The sequence below is a fragment of the Aotus nancymaae genome, unplaced genomic scaffold (genome assembly GCF_030222135.1).
Source record: "Aotus nancymaae isolate 86718 unplaced genomic scaffold, 86718_ANA_hifiasm-v0.15.2.pri h1tg000019l, whole genome shotgun sequence".
Lineage (NCBI taxonomy): Eukaryota > Metazoa > Chordata > Mammalia > Primates > Aotidae > Aotus > Aotus nancymaae.
The window spans coordinates 21,791,414-21,812,063 of NW_026988431.1; the positions used below are offsets into that span (position 1 = coordinate 21,791,414).

The following is a 20,650-nucleotide window of genomic DNA, read 5'->3' on the forward strand; positions in this document are numbered from 1 at the left end:
AAATTTCAGTATTTTCTCCCAGTTATATATGCATCATCAATTTTCTTAGAAATGAGAACTTAATAATTCATTAAACTTATTTTTCATTTTTATGAGCTCATTGATGCCAAAAAGGTTTATTGTAATATTTTTTATACCAAAGATACTGATAAATTCTAAATATATTGCATGTATACATAAACTATAATTTCCCATATTTCCAACTGACTTCACTAACTTGTGGGCTGGTAGCTCCAGGCCTCTCACAGACTATGACATTACTAGTTGGTATACAATGTGCATGTTGTTATAGGAAAGGAGATGACAGATGTAGATATAGATATAGATACAAATGATTTGTATCTGAAAAGTGTCGGGATAAAAATGTGTGATATTGCTGGGCATCTTTCAGATTTAAGCACACATTAAAGGAAAAACTATACTCACTAGACAAACATTTGAGACACCATTAGACAAGGCCATAGCCAAAACTATAAGAACTAACTGGAGATCTGACAACCAATCTTGGCTCTGTTCTCATACAACAATGAATAATAATGCCTCATTACAATATGAAAAATCTGGCACAAATGCTAAACCAGATGGGATCACCTTATAATCGTCACAAACATGGATGTGTGGTTTTCCTACCAAAATCAAATAACATACATGTCCAAGAAGAGAATATAAATTCCAATATGATATATATATGCACATCATATTATATATGTATATATACATATATACCATATTACATATACACTATATTATATATCTGTATATGTATTTTACATAATATATATACACACATATATATTTACACAATATATATACTTATATATATACACATACACACACACATATAGTGTAAAAGTTCTATAAATGAAGGGAAAATCCAGCAACATGCCAAGTAACTTTTCTTGACAGGATGCAAAGAGAGTTTGATATCATAAAATCTGTTGAATTCATTATATTAATTGATTCAATAATACACAAATAATAGCTTTGATAATTAAAAAATTGATAAAATGGCTTAATGAAATAGGAATACATTGCAAAGTTTTTTAATAAAGCACAAATACATAATAAAATATTTACCTCTCAAATGACAAACCAGGAAACACTCATTAGAAAAACAATAAAATAATTCCCCTTAAAGTTAAGAAGAAGAAAGATTTTCTTTATGGCTACCATTTTTTAACATTGATCTTAAAATGCCAAAGCAATTAAAAAAGAGGAAGAAAGTAAAAGTTGCAAAAATCAGAAACAAAAGGCAAAATTTTTATTATTTGAGACCAGTATTATTTGTTATCTGAAAACTTCAAGAATCCAACAGCAAAATTATTACAAAGGATAGGAGAAAGTCAGTAAGCTGACTGGTTAAAAAAATTAATAAAATATAGAAGTTAATTTCCTTCAAATAAACCAATGTGATTGAATTAGAAAAAGCAAAACAGTGAAAGAAAACCCTCTATTTTACATAGCAATTGCAAAAATAAAATTACTAGGAATAAAATAAGTACAAAATGTTTTATTGAGAACTCCCTCAAAAGGTGTAAAAAAATAAAAATACCTAGTAAGTATTTTAATGTGAATTTTTAATATCACAAAAATATCATATTTCCTATAGATCAGTCCATTAAAAACACCTTCAGAAGTTTTTTTAACTAGATAATCTGATACTTAAAGTTATATAGATTTCCAAATAAGTACAATTAGTCAAGTAAAATTCTGAGAAAAAAATGAAATGAGAATTTTAAGAACATATCACAAATATTCTATAATTAAAATTGGAGTACTAAAATATACAGAAAAAGATTAATAGGATAGAAAGTCAAGAAACAGAATCACATAGAGGAATATAAAATATGATAACTAGACATTTCAAATTAACATAAAGAAGATAAATTGCTGAGTAACATTAGGAAATTTGGATACAAATTTGAAAAAAAAATAATTTTGATTACTATATTATAGTCAGTAGATTAAATTACAGAACTTATTAATGGAGGAGAAAAAATTGAATATGTAAAATAAAACTATAGTAGAACATATAGGATATGTTTTAAAAAGTATTCACCTACTATGTACTCACAAAAATGAAAAATTAGTAATAATAGTAGTAATTTCAAAATACAAAATACCTTTCTAAGTATGACACAAAATCTAGATATAACAGGAAAATTTATTAATTCATCTATATAAAAATCAAAAGACCAACCCAAACTGGGAAAATGTATACAATTCACATTACTAATGAAGTGTTTCATTTTTTAAACTCTATAAATGGCTCAAATATGTCAAAAAAGGGAAAAAGAACAGTTCAATTAATAAGAGACAATGAATATAAACAAGTAATGCTCAATAAAGCATTTAAATAGCTCTTAAACATATTAATCAATTCTGAACTTCATTTATAGTAAACAAATGTACATTAACAATCACAAGAACCCACTTTTCATCCATTAATTTGAAAATAATTCGAGTCATGGCATAAAAAAGAATATGCTGAAATGCTATACAAATATTAGCCATTATTGATATCTACCAAATAATTGTATAACTTTTGGCTTGCTAGAACCAATAATACAATACACAGTATGAGTACTGTGCAGATAAACAAGAGGCCTAGGTTTTTATTAATGACGTATTTTAAAACCTGAAACTACACATTTGTTAAGAGAGAGGGGCAGGCTCATTTTCGGATGACTGAGATGTAGCCTAACCAAAACAGTACCAAATTAAGATAATACAAAAGCTCCTCCTCATTGCCCAAGCCCAATACCCTCATTCTTTTCCATAACTATGGAATCACAGCAAAACATTTATCTAGCTGTTAAGGTAAAAACCTTGCCCAATTTTTACCTTCTACTTTATTCTCTCAATTGAAGGAATAGCCAGAACACCACAGGTAAGAGCTGCCTACTTCTTGTCAAACTGGATATTTGACATTTCAATAATATCTGAACTTCTTATGTGGATCCTTTTTTCCAGAAAATCAAATAAAACATGGTAAGACTGGTAAGTGCTCTGGTCTCAGTTCTCTCTAGTTCAATAACTGGAATAAGAGATTCATTTGGACTGACAAATACAATAAAGATGTCTGTCCAAAAGACTGAATAGAAAGACTGAATAATAGACTTAAAAAAAGAGCTTTATAGACTTGAGAGTTGGAGGGCTAAGTACCCTTACTTCTTCCTGTAAGTTCATTGTGGAAAAAAGTAAAATGTTCCTGTTAAAAGACATCAACAGTACCTGACACTGGAAAGTATATTTCTCCCAATAAAAGTAGACTAAAAATAGGTAGAAGAATTTCCTGTATATGACCTTAACAAGGTAAATATCCACTATAATAGCTACAAGAATTAGAATATCTTCACAGAGATTAACCTCACAACAAAATAAATCACCAGAAAGTACTCAAGTCAGCAAATTCTAAACAGAAAAATCTCAAAGAAAATGATTTCCTTTTTTTAAAAAAAAGGACAGTACATTTTCTTTGAATGAACAGAACTGCTTTGCATAGTGAATGCATTTAGTAGTTCCAGTTATGAGTCTTAAATACCAATTTTAAAACATCATTTAAATGACAAGTATTTGAAGCATAGGATATCCAAAGGGGAACAAACGCATATAAACTAGAAATGGCTAAAATATTTTAAGAAATATCTTCTTTGTAAGAGCTAGAAACTAGAAACAATACCACAGACCACCCTAGACTGTTTACACTTGCTATAAAAGCACATTTTAGAGGCAGTATGATATAGTAGAAAAATCTCAGGCTAATATGATATAGTAGAATTCTGGGCTTGAATTTTGTCATCTTTGACTCAAAAAGTGGATTGCCTTCCACTTTGGTGGGGTATTGGGTTGTGGTAGAAACAGAAAAAGCACCAGCACAGTACACATTATGCATATAGACATGCCAAAGAAGATAGATACTATTATCACTAGAGTTGGTAAAAGAAATTCGTGCCAGAACCACATAAAAATAAGAGACTGGAAGGCAGTCTAGAATTATGTCTCAAAACTAAACGTAATCATGCAATAGTGAATAAAAGGAACACCAGTTACCACTGAAGGGAAATAAAGATAATTAATATACAGCCCTGGCCATCGAGGAAGTTGAAATTCTTTTACTCAAAGAAATATTTACTAAGCAAAGACCATTTCAACTATAAGTCTAAGCAACTGGAATAATGACACAGTTAGGGTTTCAAGGAGTTCATGGTTGAGTGTTAAAATATGAAAGCATATAATTACAGCACATTTAAGAGCTGATTAGAGGGATGGGCAAGGCCATGTGGAATTATACAGAAAATGTTATGTAACTTTACTCAGAGCCTCAGAGAAGGAGTTTGAAAGAATGTAATCTTTAGGATGGATCTTGAACAAAAAGCATCTTGCTCCTCAAGTGAAATGCAGAGTCCCAAAACCATGAAAGAGCAAGGGAATTTAGAATGAGTATGTGTGCAGCCTGGGAGACAGTGGTTAGAAAAGATTCTGCAGAATCATCTTGAGGTCAGATGATGCTAAGGACATTGGACATTATCCAAAAGGTACCAGGGAGCCAAAGGATGGCTCTAAGCAGGAGTGTTACATGATTAAGTGGTAATATTGTTTTTCATGGAAATCACTCTGGGAACAATGGAAACTGAAGAAGTGGGAGTGGAAGAAGGGACTGATGGTTTCAGGGGTCTAGTTAGAGAAAGGCTGCAATTCAGTGGAGATACGAAAAAGAGGATCAAAATTAAAAGAGAAACAATAAAGAGGGAAATGAGAGGCCAAATTAGGGCATTGCTGCAGTAAAATATTAAAATTTTGATAACTAATTAGATGTGTGGACAGTCAAGACCAACTCAGATTTCCAGCTTGAAGAACTGGATGGGTGGTGATGTCAATAAGGAGGATAGAAAATGTAAGAAAACAAATAGGTTTCATAGGCTAGAAAAGATTATTAGTTCATCTGGGGACATGTGGAGTTTGAAGGGTTTATGTGCCATAGATGGTTGTAGTAACAACTATGAAGGATAGCAAAATATATCTTCCAGGGAATTTATAATCCAATAACTATATTTGACTGTTTAAATTACTGAGAAAGCTTTTCCATTGCTCCAGTTGCTAAGTATGAACTATGTCATAGGTAAAGTTGAAGTCTCATATTTTATGTTTGTAGGCTGTGGTAAATCAAAATAGATTTTAAACACAGCATTTAGATGATATCAGGAAATATACATTGCCAGGGTGAAGCCTACTATCTTTGCAGCAGGCCCCAATTCTATACCTTTCACTGTTGGGATTTCCCCATTCAACCGCTTTAGCACTGAATTCCAGCAAACCCTCAATTCTTTTTCTTCACCACAGGCATAACTCTAGAATAACTGGGGTAAACAGCCCTGGAGGAGAAAAGTAGTCAGCTATATGGTGAGAAATAAATCTATCACTTCCCTAAAAGAAAGTTAACTTCCTAGTAGAAAGAAACATTCCTGAGAAAATAAATACATCAACTCCACTGCACTCTATAGAACCTTTCTTAAAAAGCATTATTAGAAGAGATAATGAAAATAAACATCCTAAGCCTAAAGTTGACATGTACTATATTGTTCTTTAGACTGTAGAACATGGGAAGGTTAAGCATTTTGGAAATATTTAACATATTGGCACCATACTTTTTTTTTTTTTACCAAAATATGAATCTATCACCTCCAATGGCTTATTATGACCAAAAAACTCTGGGTTTAAAGATTTTTTATGGCTGCTTTCCATTGCCCTCTTACCTCTACATTGAACTCTTGACACCCTCTAACATGCTCGTTATTCTCACTAAAGGCTTTTTCTAGCATCAATAACAGGTGCTGTACAAATTGGCGAATTAAATAGAATATTGTTTTTTGCACCTATCATATATGATACAATCATTCCCACCCAAAGTTATTTATTATATGAAGCCCTCTCAGATCATTCCTGCATAGAAACTATTCTTCCCTCACCCAAGTGTGCATAGCTCTTTGTCTGCACCTTCCAAATTACACTTACCTTTTTCTAATCTTTATTATGGTAATTTGTGAATGTTACATTGCCCCATAGAGAAAAAGATAATCCTGATTCACCCCAAAGATCCTAGCACAATGGCTTTGCATATAGTCAGTATTCATTAAATATTATTAGAAAAATGACTGAATGAATGAATAAAGTACACATTTCTTTAGAGAGACTTTGACCCTCCTAGAAGTATGTTGAGTCTAGGATATTTCAGAAACTAGTAATTCAGGATCCTCAATATGCTTCTGTAAAGGCTTTTTGTTCTTTGCTAGTCTCATTGGCCAGAAGAGGTCTTATGCCATGGCCTTTGGACTGAAAGTAATGAAAAATGTTAGAGCCTAGAAAGAATATGTCGTGGACATAATTCCAATTTTCAGCATATCACATATCCATTTTCTCTATATAATAAGGCCAAAATTGTCTGATGTTAGTTTTTAAAACTATGCAATACAACTTTCCTTATCATTTGTATATCGCACTAATCAAAACAAAATCATTTCTGATAAAGACATAAATCCAGTTCCTGTAATTCGAACACATTTTTCATTGTAGTGAACTTACGAGAATCCCTGTGATAAGTCCTTTAGAGGGCACAGAATTCATCTACAAAGTCAAGAGTATGACAATGGGTACATTATCCTTCACCCTATGATTCTAACATTAAGGGATCTGTGTACCTTGATGAAAGCAAAAAGATAAAAAGAAAAAAACAATGAGAATTTCCTCTGTAGAGGAAGTATTTCAATTTTAACAAATTTCTTTTTCTTTTTCTTTTCTTTTTTGAGACAGAGTCTTACTCTGTCACCCTGGCTGGAGTGCAGTGATGTGATCTCAGCTCACTGCAGCCTCTGCCTCCTGGGGTCAAGGAATTCTCCTGCCTCAGCCTCCCAAGTAGCTGGGATTACACGTGCATGCCACCACACCCGGCTAATTTGTGTATTTTTAGTAGAAACGGGGTTTCATCATGTAGTCCAGGCTGGTCTTGAACTCCTGGCCTCAAGTAATCTGCCCGTCTCAGGCTCCCAAAGTGCGTGAGCCACCTTGCCTGGCCTCAGTTTTAACAAATTTCTCTGGACCATTTTGAACAGGCTATATAGAAGTGCATAAAATACGCAATATTGATGAATTTCTAAACCACCATGCTTTTGAATACTTTCATTGGAATCTTGTTGATGGAGTCCACTGGGCTACAAACTTCCTTCAAAACTTAAATTTTTGTCTTAGTAACGTAAAAGAGAATTAGTCTGGCTAAATTTTGATATGGCTAGAAAATGTAAGCTAATCCACCATTATGTTTGAAAATGGATATTTCCCTCTGAAAGCTTTATCTCTTTTTTAAGGTGTTTTTCTCAAATAGTATCCTATGACAAATATTTGTACAAAAAAACTATTTTTTCATATATGTATCAATGTGTTCTCTTATTATACTTTCTTTGTCCAAATTAACATTTATTTACTTAAAGCAAAAGTCTAAACAGAAAAGGTTTTCTTAAAATACAGTAAATATGTTTTAAAAAAACCAAAAAACTATGTATAAGTGAGCTAGTTGCAGGCCATAATGTTAGGAGTGTGTGTGTATATGTGTGTGTCTTAGAGTGGTACAAGTGAGTGGTTTTGTTTTATGTAATAATTCAAAGAAATTCTTTGGAGTTATTTTTACTTTTCCCCCCTAAATGGGGTATACGTATTTAAGATTTCTAAGGTTCTTAGTTTTTCTAAGTCTCATTACACTTCAGTTAAACACAAACCATAGAACATATTTCAAGAGTAAATATATTTGGTGGTAATTTTATGCAAAAATATTTATATTTTTCAATAATGGTTGCAAATTACATTGGATATTAGAAAAAATAGCTTCAATTAATAATCCACAATTGTCTTTCAATCCTGACAGAGCTCACTTTTTAAATATTAAAAAGAAGAAATATTAAATTATGTAAAATAATAAAGTGTCACTAAGTTATAAAATGTGTTATTAACTTCTGTTATGTTGCCCTTTGATAATATCTCAACTGATAAATGACAGGAGTATGTTATAGAGTTTTATGTTGTCATATATTTATTTTTCCTGGGAGGATTTTCAGATGATGTCTTAGGTTGTTTTATTATTTTCCTATAAAATAAATCAATAAAGCTAATGATAATACTACATGTTGGGTAAGTTAGTAAGGCAGTTTGCCAGGGTTGTTGTTTGCTCTCTTATTTGTTTTTCATAAAAATTGTCCAGAATAAAATAAGAAACTAGCATGACTGTAAAACATACCTCACAAATAAGGTAAAAATTATGCCAACTCAACATATTACATATTGAGTATAATTAACATTGTTCATTTTCCAGCAAAGTTTTTATTTGAGTAGGTGGCAATTTTGTAAATTTCAAATTTGTAAGTAGCTTTATCTTGCAACAGAAAATAAGTGACAGCTATAAAAATCAAAAGAAGGAAAGATGATCATAGGAAAATAGTTTTAGAGACAGTAATTATAAAACTGTATCAAGAAGAAATGATGATATAAGAAGTTAAAGTAAATAGCTAGCTGGGGAAATTTTATACCCATGATTCTAGATATACTAAAATTTGTGGCTAAAAGTTTGTTTAAGGTATTTTAAGTTTCAGATTATTCAAGTCATCCTGCAATTTAAAAAGAAAGAAAAAGAAAGGAAAAGAAAATCAGAAATAAAACCCTCTTTCATTGAGTGGGGTTTCTTAGGAGGAGAGGTGTTCACAAAAGTAAACAAAATCTTGCCAAAGTCAACCTTTCTTCATGTTACTTATCACCTTCAAATTTGCTTCTCTGATTGTCAGATTTCATGCAAACTTGTTCCCTCCAGGAATTCCCCAGATGCTGTGGAGCACAGATTAAGCATGGTCTCCAAAAGAGTTTTAGATTTTTTGCTATATACTAAATACAGGTATGTCACGATAGTCTTCCAAAATAAGGATTTAAAGTATCTAACCTATCTTATTAATGTGTAGCCAACATAGAAAAAGAGCTATTTACAAGTGCATCCATCTCTTCACACATGCCCTCCTGCTTATCATGCATATCACTATAGTCAGAATCAGAGGTCAAGATATTTCCACGCTGATGATTTAAAGCCCCTGTCATTAGCAATTGATATCTGAATGTAACACTCAAGTAATTCCCAAGGCTGTGCTGGGATGATTCACTACACATTATACTTCATTCAACTTTAAATGACAATGAGATAAACAACGACCATTTTCCAATTACCTCATTTTCAATATTCGCATTCAGGATCAATGTTTATAGCCTTTTAGTTTTGAATGTTCAAGAAAAAACAACCACATGGAACGGATCAGCACCTCAGGTAATAAATAGTAGTACCCACAATCATGCATGGTAAAACACAGCACTGGTGATTTTGTATGGAGCTTCAGTGGTGTGGTATTGGCAATGACAGGGACTTGAAGTTTTCCTACAATATTTATTATTATTATCTAAAAAAGACATATCTAATAACATTACACCTCATATATAACATCTGACACATTTAGAATATAAAAGGGGAAAGAATGACTAGATGTAAAGATAAAAACACTTATAAAGTGACCAAATATCCACACCAACTACCATGATTAGGATAGATGTTAAAAATAAAAATTGATCAAAATTAAAGTAAGTGATTCATTTCTCTCTCATGTAAACTTTTCCAACTACCCCTGAAGCATGAAAGTCCAAGACTTGCTTCCCACTCAAACATAAGATTGTGTATTTAGACTACTGGAATGGAAATGAAATTAGCATTGCTTGCCCATATCAGTTCCAAGAAATATATAGTCAGAGTAAAAACAATGATATTTGAACCACTGAGAAGGACTTTAGGATAAAAGAGTTTCTCTGAGTCTTGTATAACAGAAAAATGGAAGATAGTGCACAGAAGCAGGATAAGCTAGAAAGAAGGTGAGGATATTCATAGTGAAACCAACTAAGAGTATTTATTGGAGGTGGTAGTACAGACTCCTAATTACAGAGTTAAAGCCTTCTGGGAAGATCCACAGGGTCGAAAAGAGAGCTTGACAGGCCTGGGGAGTAGGGACCTGACCGTGGTCCTGAAAGAGAACAACTTGCAGATGATTCTGAACCGTCTGCAAGCAATCACATAACACCCCATCTATTTTTTCCCTACTGTAGCTTAAATAAACTAAATGTCCAATAACATTCGTAAAGTAAAAACTTTATCTTATGATAAAATCAGTCTTTATTAATGTCCTTCTTCCTGAACAGTCTCTGCTTGAGTATTAGTCTCATTTCAGGATTAAGAGATACGCTATTCTAGCTCAAAAGCAGGAATCAAGATTCTGACAAACTCACAACACTTAAAATTCTACAGAAAGCGTACACTTGGCAATCCTGTATTTCTTAAACTCAGATAGGAAATCAAACCTATCCGAAAGACATCATGGAATGAAGCTCCAAGAAAGAACACTCCAAACTCTGCATATAATCTAGGGAGCCTTGACACTCTAGAAAGCTAAGGTACACCAATATTCTCATTTTCACCTCAGAAAATTACAACCAATTTTCTAAAGACACACAAAAATGCAGATCCCACAGTGAATACGGGGGTCGATCTTTCCTCAGGCAGGCTATTTTCAGTCCTTACAAACCCAAGAAGTCAAGAGAGCCAACTACTACACCAAAACAAAGTGTTAATACTACACCAAACCGTGAGGGGACAAATTTTTCCGCACAAAAGACACCTTGGCAAGAACAGAAGAAAATTCACTCTACTGGTGCAAAAGGGAAGGTAGTAAGGGAAGGAGCAAAAGTAACGTGTACGAGAAAAATCAGTCTCAGAAAATGCCATACCAGTAGTCCAAGTGTAAGACTTACGTGTTCCGTCAAAACGGGTGGCGATGGTGTCCAGGAAGGTGTTTTGCGGCGCCAGTAATCCCTTCATAACCGGCATTTTTCCAGCGTGGTGTGAAATTCTCCATCAAAGTTTGTCCGGAAGGATGGTTCCAGAGGAAAGTGCCAAGAAGGGAGAAGGGGAACCTGATGACGGCAGGGGAGGGGGACCCGGCGTGACGGTGGGGTCGAGCCGGGGAGGTGGGAGGATGGAGGGAGAGAGGGAGAGGGTTCCAGCCACCCTGGCAGTGGCAGGAGCAGCCCGGAGAGCGCTCCAGGAGCCCGCCCCACACCTCCAGGCTCAGCCTGGCGCAGGCTCCCTCTCCCGCCCCCTCCACCCCCTCCAGCCGCCGAAACGCCCCCACCGTCCCTCCGCGGGCCACAGTGCCCGCCAGGCGTCGCCGCACAGTGCCTCGCTCCCCACCTCGCCCGCCCGGAAAGAGCCCGCTGTGGCCCGGGGTGCGCGCCCTGACCGAAGTCTCTGGGGTCTTGCAGAGCAGCGCTGAGAGCTGGGAGAGGCGCTGAGCCTCCCGGTCTCCAAAGGGCGCCGGGAAACGAGAGCGAGCGCAACTCCCACCCCCCGGGAACCAGGAAACAAAGACCCCTTTGTTCCGGCTCCGTCCCACTCCCGGGGAGACTGGAGTTCCGTGGGTGTGGTATTGGAGAATGGGAGGAGACAGGTCGGGGCAGGTATCCGGCCTCTGCCTAGAACTTAGGAGGGGGAGGCCCCCCCGTGGTGTCCAAGGGAGCAGAGGCAGCCAGGAGCCCCACGGGGAGGTGGCCCCCTTCCGGAGCACCTGCCATTGCGAGCCCACGCGACAGGCGTAGGGCAACCCGAATTAGTTGTCAGGCCCCTCTCCGGTCACCAAGGTCTGTTGGCCCCGGAAACTGGCCCCGAGCTCCAAAAAGGGGTACTTCAGCCCTTCTCCCCAAATGCCATTGGCCTCCCCAAGCCACCCCAAACTTTAAAAAAAATGGCCTTTTAAAAGGGCAATGGATGGTTTCCCATTCTCCGGTAAAATGTGAATAAAGCATTTCTAGAAAAGTTTGCTATTTTTATTAATTTACAAAATACCAAGTAAAAACAGTAAGGCTGCCTTCCAAAAATAGCTGCAAAAACAAATCCCCTAGCCTGTCCCCTTTTGCGCAGCCCAAGACTGACACCTCCGAGAAGAAAGCCTGGCGGACTGCCAGGAACTGAAGGCGTCTCGGAAAGGGAAAGCGTTCTATCCCAGTCCTCTCCCCTGGCCCCCGCGGGGACTCCCTCTCCGCCGACGTTTTTCGGGGGAAGTCGCCCAAGCCTGGGGCACAGCCCTGCGGGGAGTGCAAAGGGACACCCCGAGCCCAAACTTTACAGAAAACTCTGCAAGGGAGGGACGTGTGGAAGGGAAGTTGAGAGCCTCAGGGTAGAATAACAATCCTAAGCCCAGGTGCTAGTGCACCCGGAAGGAGAGGAGGGGAAAAGCAAACAGGTGTCAGAGCCGCGGCCAGGGCAGCTTTGATCCCCGGGGACTCGGGCGTGGCGGGAGGAGGAAGCGCCCACCCCCTTGACTGTGGGTAAGGGGGTTTCTCGTTTCGATTCTCCCGGCTGTTGGGGCTTCGGGGGGAAACCCCGCGGGTTTTGTCACGTCTGCCGCGGGCTCTGCGAGGGAGGGGGTGGAGACAGAGGCGGCATCCCCCCTCTCCCCGCCCCCAGGCCCCTTTCCTCGTGATGCACTTCCTGCGGCCGAGGATTCCCTTTGTGTTGAAATTCGAGAAGATCCGGCAGAGGCTCCAGGCTAGCTGGGCGGGGGCGCGCCGGGGAGGGGACGGGATTCCGGAGTGGGCGGCGCGGGGCGGCCATCCCCGAAGAGAAGCCACCACTATGGGGTTCCTCGCCCAGCTGGACCCTGCTTCTGCCGCAGGTCCGTCCTCGTCCTCCCCTCAATCCTTGTATCCCAAACCAGCTTCGCTTTTCGGAAACCGAGCTCACGCGGTGGAGTTCCCCACGCGGCGAGCGGATCGCAACTGCGGGTGGCTGTGTGGCTCCCTCTTGGGCGGAGCTGGGGAGAGAAAGATGAGGGAGTCCCTGGTGTTTGGGTGGTGCATCGTGTCCCAGAAAATTCAGGCTGTTGCCGCCTATGTAAAACGGAGATAAACGCCACCCGGGAAGTGGCTCGAAGTTCAGGATGAAATTTATTAGTTGTAAGCCATGACTCGGCTTCATACAATTTGCACTGTAGGGCTGTGTGTGTAAAAACTGTTTCCTGATAATGGGTTGCCTAATGTATGAAATCACTGCAAGAAGCAAGCCACAGAGGGGCTTAAAAATGGCAATCCAAAAGAAAGCCCCATTTTCATGGCAAAAGGAGCCTGGTATTTATCATTCACTGTCTCCTCTCCAACACCTATTATGTGTAAAGGAACTGCTAGGCATGGCAAGATCCCTGCCCTAAATTCAAATTCAAGCCCTGTATCCTGTTGAACTGCAGCAGATGGACCTCACCACATCTTGTATCCTTTGCCCACCAAGAAGTCTTTCTTAAAGAAGAGAGCCATCACCACTCTGGTCTTGGGTTCCAGGCCCACTTTAAGATCTAGCCCAAAAACCTCATGTTCATCTTAAGGATTTGTAGCACTGATGAGGCCAAGTTGTGCCATTAGAACATGACCTCCATGCAAGTTTAAGTATATTAAATCCCTTTAAACATATTTTGCCACCTGGAAATCAAAGGCCATGAAAGAAGCACCGTGGGAGTCAGGATTTTTCTCCATCATCTGCCCAAAATCATCAAATCTCATGTGCTTTCCTTAGAGGAAATTTTCCCATTGTCCCCACTTATTGGCACAAAGACTCATTTTATTGCAGATTCCTTCCCCACTACAGGGATGTTATCTTTCACTATGGCCTAAACAAGACAAAGATACAAGAATACAGGATAACCACATAATACAGTAAATTTAATGCCCTCATTAAAAATATTCATGTTGACAGAGAAGATCATTTTCTCTGACTCTAAAATGTAAAGGAAGGAACAAAATCCCTATATCCAGACCAAGGTACTCAATTATGTACTACAGAAGGCCTCTTTAGGTAAAACTAACTTAGGCAAAGTTCACTGATAAACCGCCCCAAACACTATTGACTTAAAATGACAACATTATATTTGCTTTCAGGTCTCCAATTTGTGCAGGGATCAATGGGACGGGTTATTTCTGAGTACACTTATCCTGGAACTGGAAAATACACTTCCAAGATGATTTACTCAAAGTGATGGAAATTTGGTGCTGGCTGTCAGCTGGGAACTCAACCAGTACTAGGGTGTTGGGGCTTCAGTTATTGGTGTGGATCTCTCCAGGAACTACTTGGGCTTCCTTACAGCATGGTGATTTCAAGAGTGTCTGAAAAGACAGGAAGTAGGAGCTGCCTGTTTCTTAAGGCCTGGCCTAGAAACTGCCAGATTTAAAGCAAGCACAGAACCCAGATTAATCAGAAAGGGGGAAATGTCCAACCTTTAGATGGAAGAAGTATCAAATAAAATGGAGCCATGTTTTAAAATCTTCCCATCAATTTGTTAGTATTTTGAGTTTCAAAGGAAGTTGCCTCATAGTAGCATTTCTTAATGTGATTAAAAATCCATTTTTACCTATTTTTTATGTCTTCATAAGCATTTGAAATTTATGAGTACAAGATCTAGGTTCAATTCTATAATTCCTTATAGGGAAAATGTAATACACAAGAGAGAAAATATACATTAAATTCACTTAAGAGTTATAAGCCACAGATAAAGCAATTTTTATTCTTATCATTATTTTCTTTAAGATTGTCTCTCTTTAGTATTTGATGTTGTCTTTTCAGTCTGAGTGGAACTGGAAAGGGCTTCAGGGCTCTCCGTATTTGTTTGATGGTTTTAGGTCTGCTTCATGTCTATTTTCTAATTATGGCATTCATCTAATACCTTGACACAAAATAGCTGCAAATGCCTTATTGATGCATACGTATTTGACTGTAGGCCCTGAAAATATTCTTAAACTTTTTCTGGCAACAAGAATCCTAGCCTTCATAAGAAGGAAATATTTTAATTTACAGGCTAATATAAAAGAGCATCTACTCAGATGTGTTGAGTTCTAGTTTTGTCTCAACCACTTATTCCCTTTGTCATTTAACTTTGTGAGTTTCCATTTCCTTAAGTGTAAAACTGGAATAATAATATTGTCTCTACTTACTTCACTGAGTAGAAGAATATATTTGTGAGAGCCTTTGAATCTCATAATATGTGGCATACAATAAAACATGATAATAATCATTGTTCTCTTTTTTGTGTTCTAACATATCTAATACATGTTGTTTATCCACAATAAATATTGTTGACCAATTATTACAGTGTATGGTCCTATTAGCTCATAACACATATATGTATTAATATTTTGTTCCAACCTATGGCTTGTGAGCTTTTCCTCTAAATATAATGGTATTAGAAGCTCAGAAGGAAAATCAAGCTAGTTCATTTCTTTGACTAATGCTTTCAAATTGTTCTGCTCTAATATCCAACCAAGCAGAATTCCAGTGGTATGCTCACTGCCTCCTGTTCCCCAGTGTTCACTGCCTTCTGTTCCCCAGTGATCACTGCCTATTTCTCAGTATATATAGAAACTGAAATACTCTAGCACAATCTCCAAAGCTATGGTTTCAGTCAGAGCAATCTAGGTTGCGCTTTAGTAAAAAACATAGCATCTCAATGGCTTATTACAACAATGCTATTTCTTGCTCAGTCTACATGTCCCACCTGAGTTGGCAAGAATCTACTCATTACTGGGGCCCAGACTGATGGAAGTTCTGCTCAAAATGTATTCTCTTTGAAGGGAAAAAGATAATCTGGCAAAGCATATACTGTTTTTTCAAGCTTCCACTCACAACCACCAAAATAAGTCATATGGCCACCCTAATTTTAAAGAGGTGGTAAAATACAGTCGAACCCTTGTCGTCAAAGAAAAGGAACTCCAGAATATTCAAGAACTGACATTTGGTAGCAAGGAGGTGCACTGTTCCGATCTTATTTCAAGAGAACCTGCTGGGAGAAGTGTTGTTGCTGATGACAGCCTTCAGTTGCCACATCTTCAAATCTGCCACACTGTCCATGCCAGCTGATGACCAAAGGTGATGCCAGTAGTAAAACTCAGCCCTTTCTATCCTGCATGGGGCTCTTCTAGTAGGTAATCTCTGTGCCAGGATTCCTCATTAGCTTGACAAAGACTTTCTCAGTAGTGCACCATTCTTCCTACCCACTGTTCCTTCCCTCTTCTTCCCAGATGTGAAGCCTAAATCACAGTCCGAAGACTCTTCCTGCCCCCTCCCCAACCTTTATCCTTCACATGCTGTGTCTTCAGTGTCTACTCCTGTCTTGATGTCTGCTTGACGAAGGATCCAGATTGACCCTGGCATGTCAGGGAGGTTTTCTGAGAAGAAAGAACCATGAGGCCATTTACTAAATTCTACAGCTAACAATGAATCTTGAACATAAAACAAACAAAAAACACCTCACATATATCTTTGTGGCCTTCACTCCAGCACATCCTTTTCCTTTTCCACCTAGTTTTCATCCATGATTCACCACTAGCCCAAAATGCAATCTGGGAACCAATCGAGATTATCTTCTCCTTACACTAAAATAAATAATCGATCACTAGTTTCTATTACCTCTAGCTTCATAAAATCTGTAGAGTGTCCTTTTTCCATTTTCTGCTGCCACTCTTTTAGTTGATACACTCATTATTTCTTACTATAACTATTTATCTTAGCTGGTCTTTCTGACGCAAATCATTCTTCTTAATTCATCCTTTATACTGCAGCCAGCATGGTGTTTTTCTATAATATAAATTAATCATGTACTCCTTCCTTAAAATCTTTGTATCTTTGAAGACAGAGCAAAATTATATCACCTATCAGCTAAAGCCATTCAAGAATTAGCCCCTATGTAGCCCTCCAGCCTTATCTATTATGCACATAGCAGGCTAACTCCTGCATCATTTAATGTTTGACACTTGCTTAATTATGTACAATTCTCAGAATATGTTACTTTCTTTCAGGCCTCCATCTCTTTAACATGCCGTTAGCCTTATTTCAAATGACCATCTCATACTTGCTAACTTTCCTCACCAATTGAACTCATGACCCAAAGAGTACCTTTAACATCACTTCCACTGAAACCTTTCTTTGAATTTTCTAATCAACTTAAGTACTCATTTTGAATGTTTCCCTCATATGCCTCTGTCATAACTCTTACTTTATAGGTATAGGTATGTGCCTGAATAGCTACATAATATAAGTACCCCATATTGACTAGACTTCTGCTTGTCTGCTAGTAACAGAATACTTGACTAAAAGTGGATAAGAGTGGCTTAAACAAACGGGGTTATTCTTCTCTAAAATAACTGGTCCTGGGGTGGTTAGTTGCAGATATAAATTCAAAATCTCAACAATATCAGCGATTATTTCTGATTATCTTGATCTTTTCCTCAGGGTTGCAAGATGGCTGCTGAAGCTCCATCCAGTACTTCTTTGGCCTACTTTCAGAAGTGGGGAGAAGGTAGTGCTGGCTAAAACCAGCTCTTTTTATTAGAAAAGCTAAAACTTCCTTGGGAAAAACTCCGTCTCCACTCAGAACATTTCTGCTATGTCTCATTAGCTAACACTGTGTAATAGAGTCATCTTTAGCTGCTAAAAGAATGAGTAAGTGATTAGTTAACTTAATTACCCAGGATTTATAAAAAAAGCAAACAAGGTCTAACAGTTTAAGAATGAGTGTGCAGTCAACCAACCTATAGCTTCTGCCACATATTTCAAAGGCAGTTATAAACAAGGTGTGATGTAAACATATGTCCATAATATGGATGGACAGGCAGGTTTTATATAACACTTCAATTCTGAAAAATTAATAGCAATTACTTGGCTTTGTGTATTGAAAATAATTCTAGATGACTCCCAGGCTCATCAAGAGAGAGTTAAAGAACAATTAGTAATGTGTACCATGGGCATGATAGAAAGTCTTAGGGATTTAGATCACTGCAGTAGACCTGGAGCTGTTAGTTGTATAGCAGATTTCTAAGAGCCATATTTGTTCTCATCTCTCCATTTGCAGAGGAAAGTGAAGTACTTACTTACCCTATGATTTAGTGCTCGTTTTGATCACTTGTTACTCAGCGTATGTTAGATTATATTGTGGTAGCAAATTAATATCCCACCTCAAGTTTAAGTAAATTAACCACCAAAATGTAATTATCACTTATAGAGCAATAGAGGGGGGCTCTGCTTTACACAGTTACTCAGGCACTCAGGCTGATGGACACTCATCCATGTAACAGATGCATATCCAGAAATGGAGGCCTCCATCATGATCATTGAACAGAAAAGTCACCTGCTATTCTGTGATTCAACCCAGAAATTATATACATCACCACTTCCTAAAGCTTACTGACCAGAATTACTCATGTACTTTTACTCACCTATGAGAAAGAGCACCTGGAAAGTACTCTGCAAAATTCCCTCTACAAAAATAAATGATAATACCACCAACTCAGACTTTTTGTGATAGTTAAATGAATGACTAACATAAAGCACACAGAATAATGACCAAATTACAGTAGTAGCTTAATAAATTCAAGGTATTACTATTTTAGGTAACTCCCCATTTACTCCCACCTTCAGAATTCAGGTCAGCGCAACAGACCTTGGGCAGTACTTGAGTAGCAGGTTCCAAGAGGTACATGGTTTCAATTAATAGTATTCTTAACTCTTGGTAAATTTTCACAGTGGTCAAGTTACATAATGAGGAATACATTCCATATCTTACTGCCATTCGGTGAATCTGAGACCCTTTGGAAGAGTAGAAGGTGAAAAGTAGAGATAACACAGGCTTATTTATTAGATCTCACCATCTTTCTCTTGCTTTGAAAATTTCCTGTCACAGGAAACAACGTGTCCCTCAGTGCCTATCCAATTTTCAATACTCTGCTCAGGCTTCTTACACAAACACTGGAATTCCAGTCTCATCAGACCTTAATGGTAAATACCTTCCAGTTTTTCTTTCTCCTCTACCAGTGTATTTGTAACTATATCCATCCTACTTTCTTTTCTTTCAGAAGATTATGTGTTCTCTCCAAAAGTATTACACAGCCACCTGAAATTTTCATTGTCCGTTTCCAGAATCATGTTTCATTTGCCCTGTCCTTCTCTCCTATATCTTTACTTCTGTCTCTTTTTCTCTCCCTCCCGGTTTGTTCTCTCAACCTATAAATATTCCAGCTACTCTGATCCTGAGATATATCTTTCCTTGATCTATCTGATCTTTCACATTTCTTTTACATGTAATTTTTCTGAAAAATCAATCTAAAATTACTGTGATCTGGTTGCTTCTTCGACCATTCTAAAAAGATGTCTCTTATCAAAGTCAATAATCACTTAATTTTCTAAAATAATGGATATTTTTAATCCATATATTCCTAATTTTTGTTGTATTTGACTCTGTCAATTAATTCCTTCTTAAAACTTTCCAAATTTCTAAGATAGAAAACTTTCCTATTTTGGACAGAAAGAGCCTTTTCTGTTGAATGGTTGGGTTTCTTTAAAAAAAGAAAAAAATAATAATAAACCTCTTCCCTTAGCCACCCTTTATATTCTAGTCTCCCTCAAGATTCCATAAACTGGGCCACTAAACTCTACATTTCAGTTACTGTCATATTTTAAATATCTTTTCTCTGAGAACATTTTCCTAATCTTTATCTGAAGCCCAGGCCTCTAAGCTTCTGACAATTCCTAACTGTGGCCTCAATATTATTCCTTAACAAATCATTTTACATAAACTTCTGTGTATACCATCAAGTAATCTATGTGAGATCCCAAAGTCCTTATTATTATTTTTAAGAGCCATTTTTGGCTCCAGTCTATTGCCCAGACTGGAGTGCAGTGATGCAACCACAGTTCCCTGTAATCTCTAACTCCTGAGCTCAAGTGATCCTCCCACTTCAGCCTGCTGAGTAACTAGGACTATAGGCATGCACCACCACAGCCAGCTATTAAAACTATATATATTTTGTAGAGACAGATCCTTGCTATATTGCCTATTCTGGTCTCAAACGCCTGTCCTCAAGTGATCCTCCTGCTTTGGCCTCTCAAATCACTGAGAGTACGGGTGTGAACCACCTTGCTTGACCTCTAAGCCATTCTTCACAATGCAGCTAGAATAATCTTAATAAAAGGCAAATCTCAGCATGTCACCTTTCATTTTGCCTCTGGGATTTTGAGTCCATCTCGCCTACCATGGCTTATTTCTCACCATCCTTAAAATTTATACTCAAAGAAAACACAATTCCTAGAAGTTCCCAAAATACACAGTGCTCCTCTAGAGACTATGACTTTGATTATGATAGCTTCACTTCACGGAAAGTGCTTCCCAGACCTTCTTTGCATGACTAACACACACATACCCACTTTCCACTTCAGCCTAATTTGAATGCCACTCAAAATAGAAGGAGTTGCTTTCATAATAGATGTTGTATATCTTCTGACCTAGTTTTATCTGCACAGTTTTAGGCAAGCCTTTTCTTAGTTTCATGGGGATTATAATAACACACATTTCACAGGGCAGCTGTGAGAGATAAATGAAACAATATAGAGAAAATGATTAGTACAGTATCTACTGTTTGTTCACTATTGTATCCCCAGTGGCTATCATAATCCCTGGTACATTGTAGGCACATAAATATTTGCAGAAAAATAGTT

At 37.5% G+C, this 20,650-nt stretch overlaps 1 protein-coding gene across 1 annotated transcript in view; it reads right to left on the bottom strand.

The window, feature by feature from the left end:
- KCNH8 (potassium voltage-gated channel subfamily H member 8) overlaps positions 1-11,164 on the bottom strand; it is a 341,633-nt gene extending 330,469 nt beyond the window's left edge. The window contains exon 1 of the mRNA XM_012466726.2: positions 10,879-11,164. Coding sequence (XP_012322149.1) covers positions 10,879-10,954 — 76 coding nt within the window. The 5' untranslated portion in view covers positions 10,955-11,164. The remainder of the gene's footprint in view (positions 1-10,878) is intronic.
- Between the last annotated feature and the right edge of the window lie 9,486 nt (positions 11,165-20,650).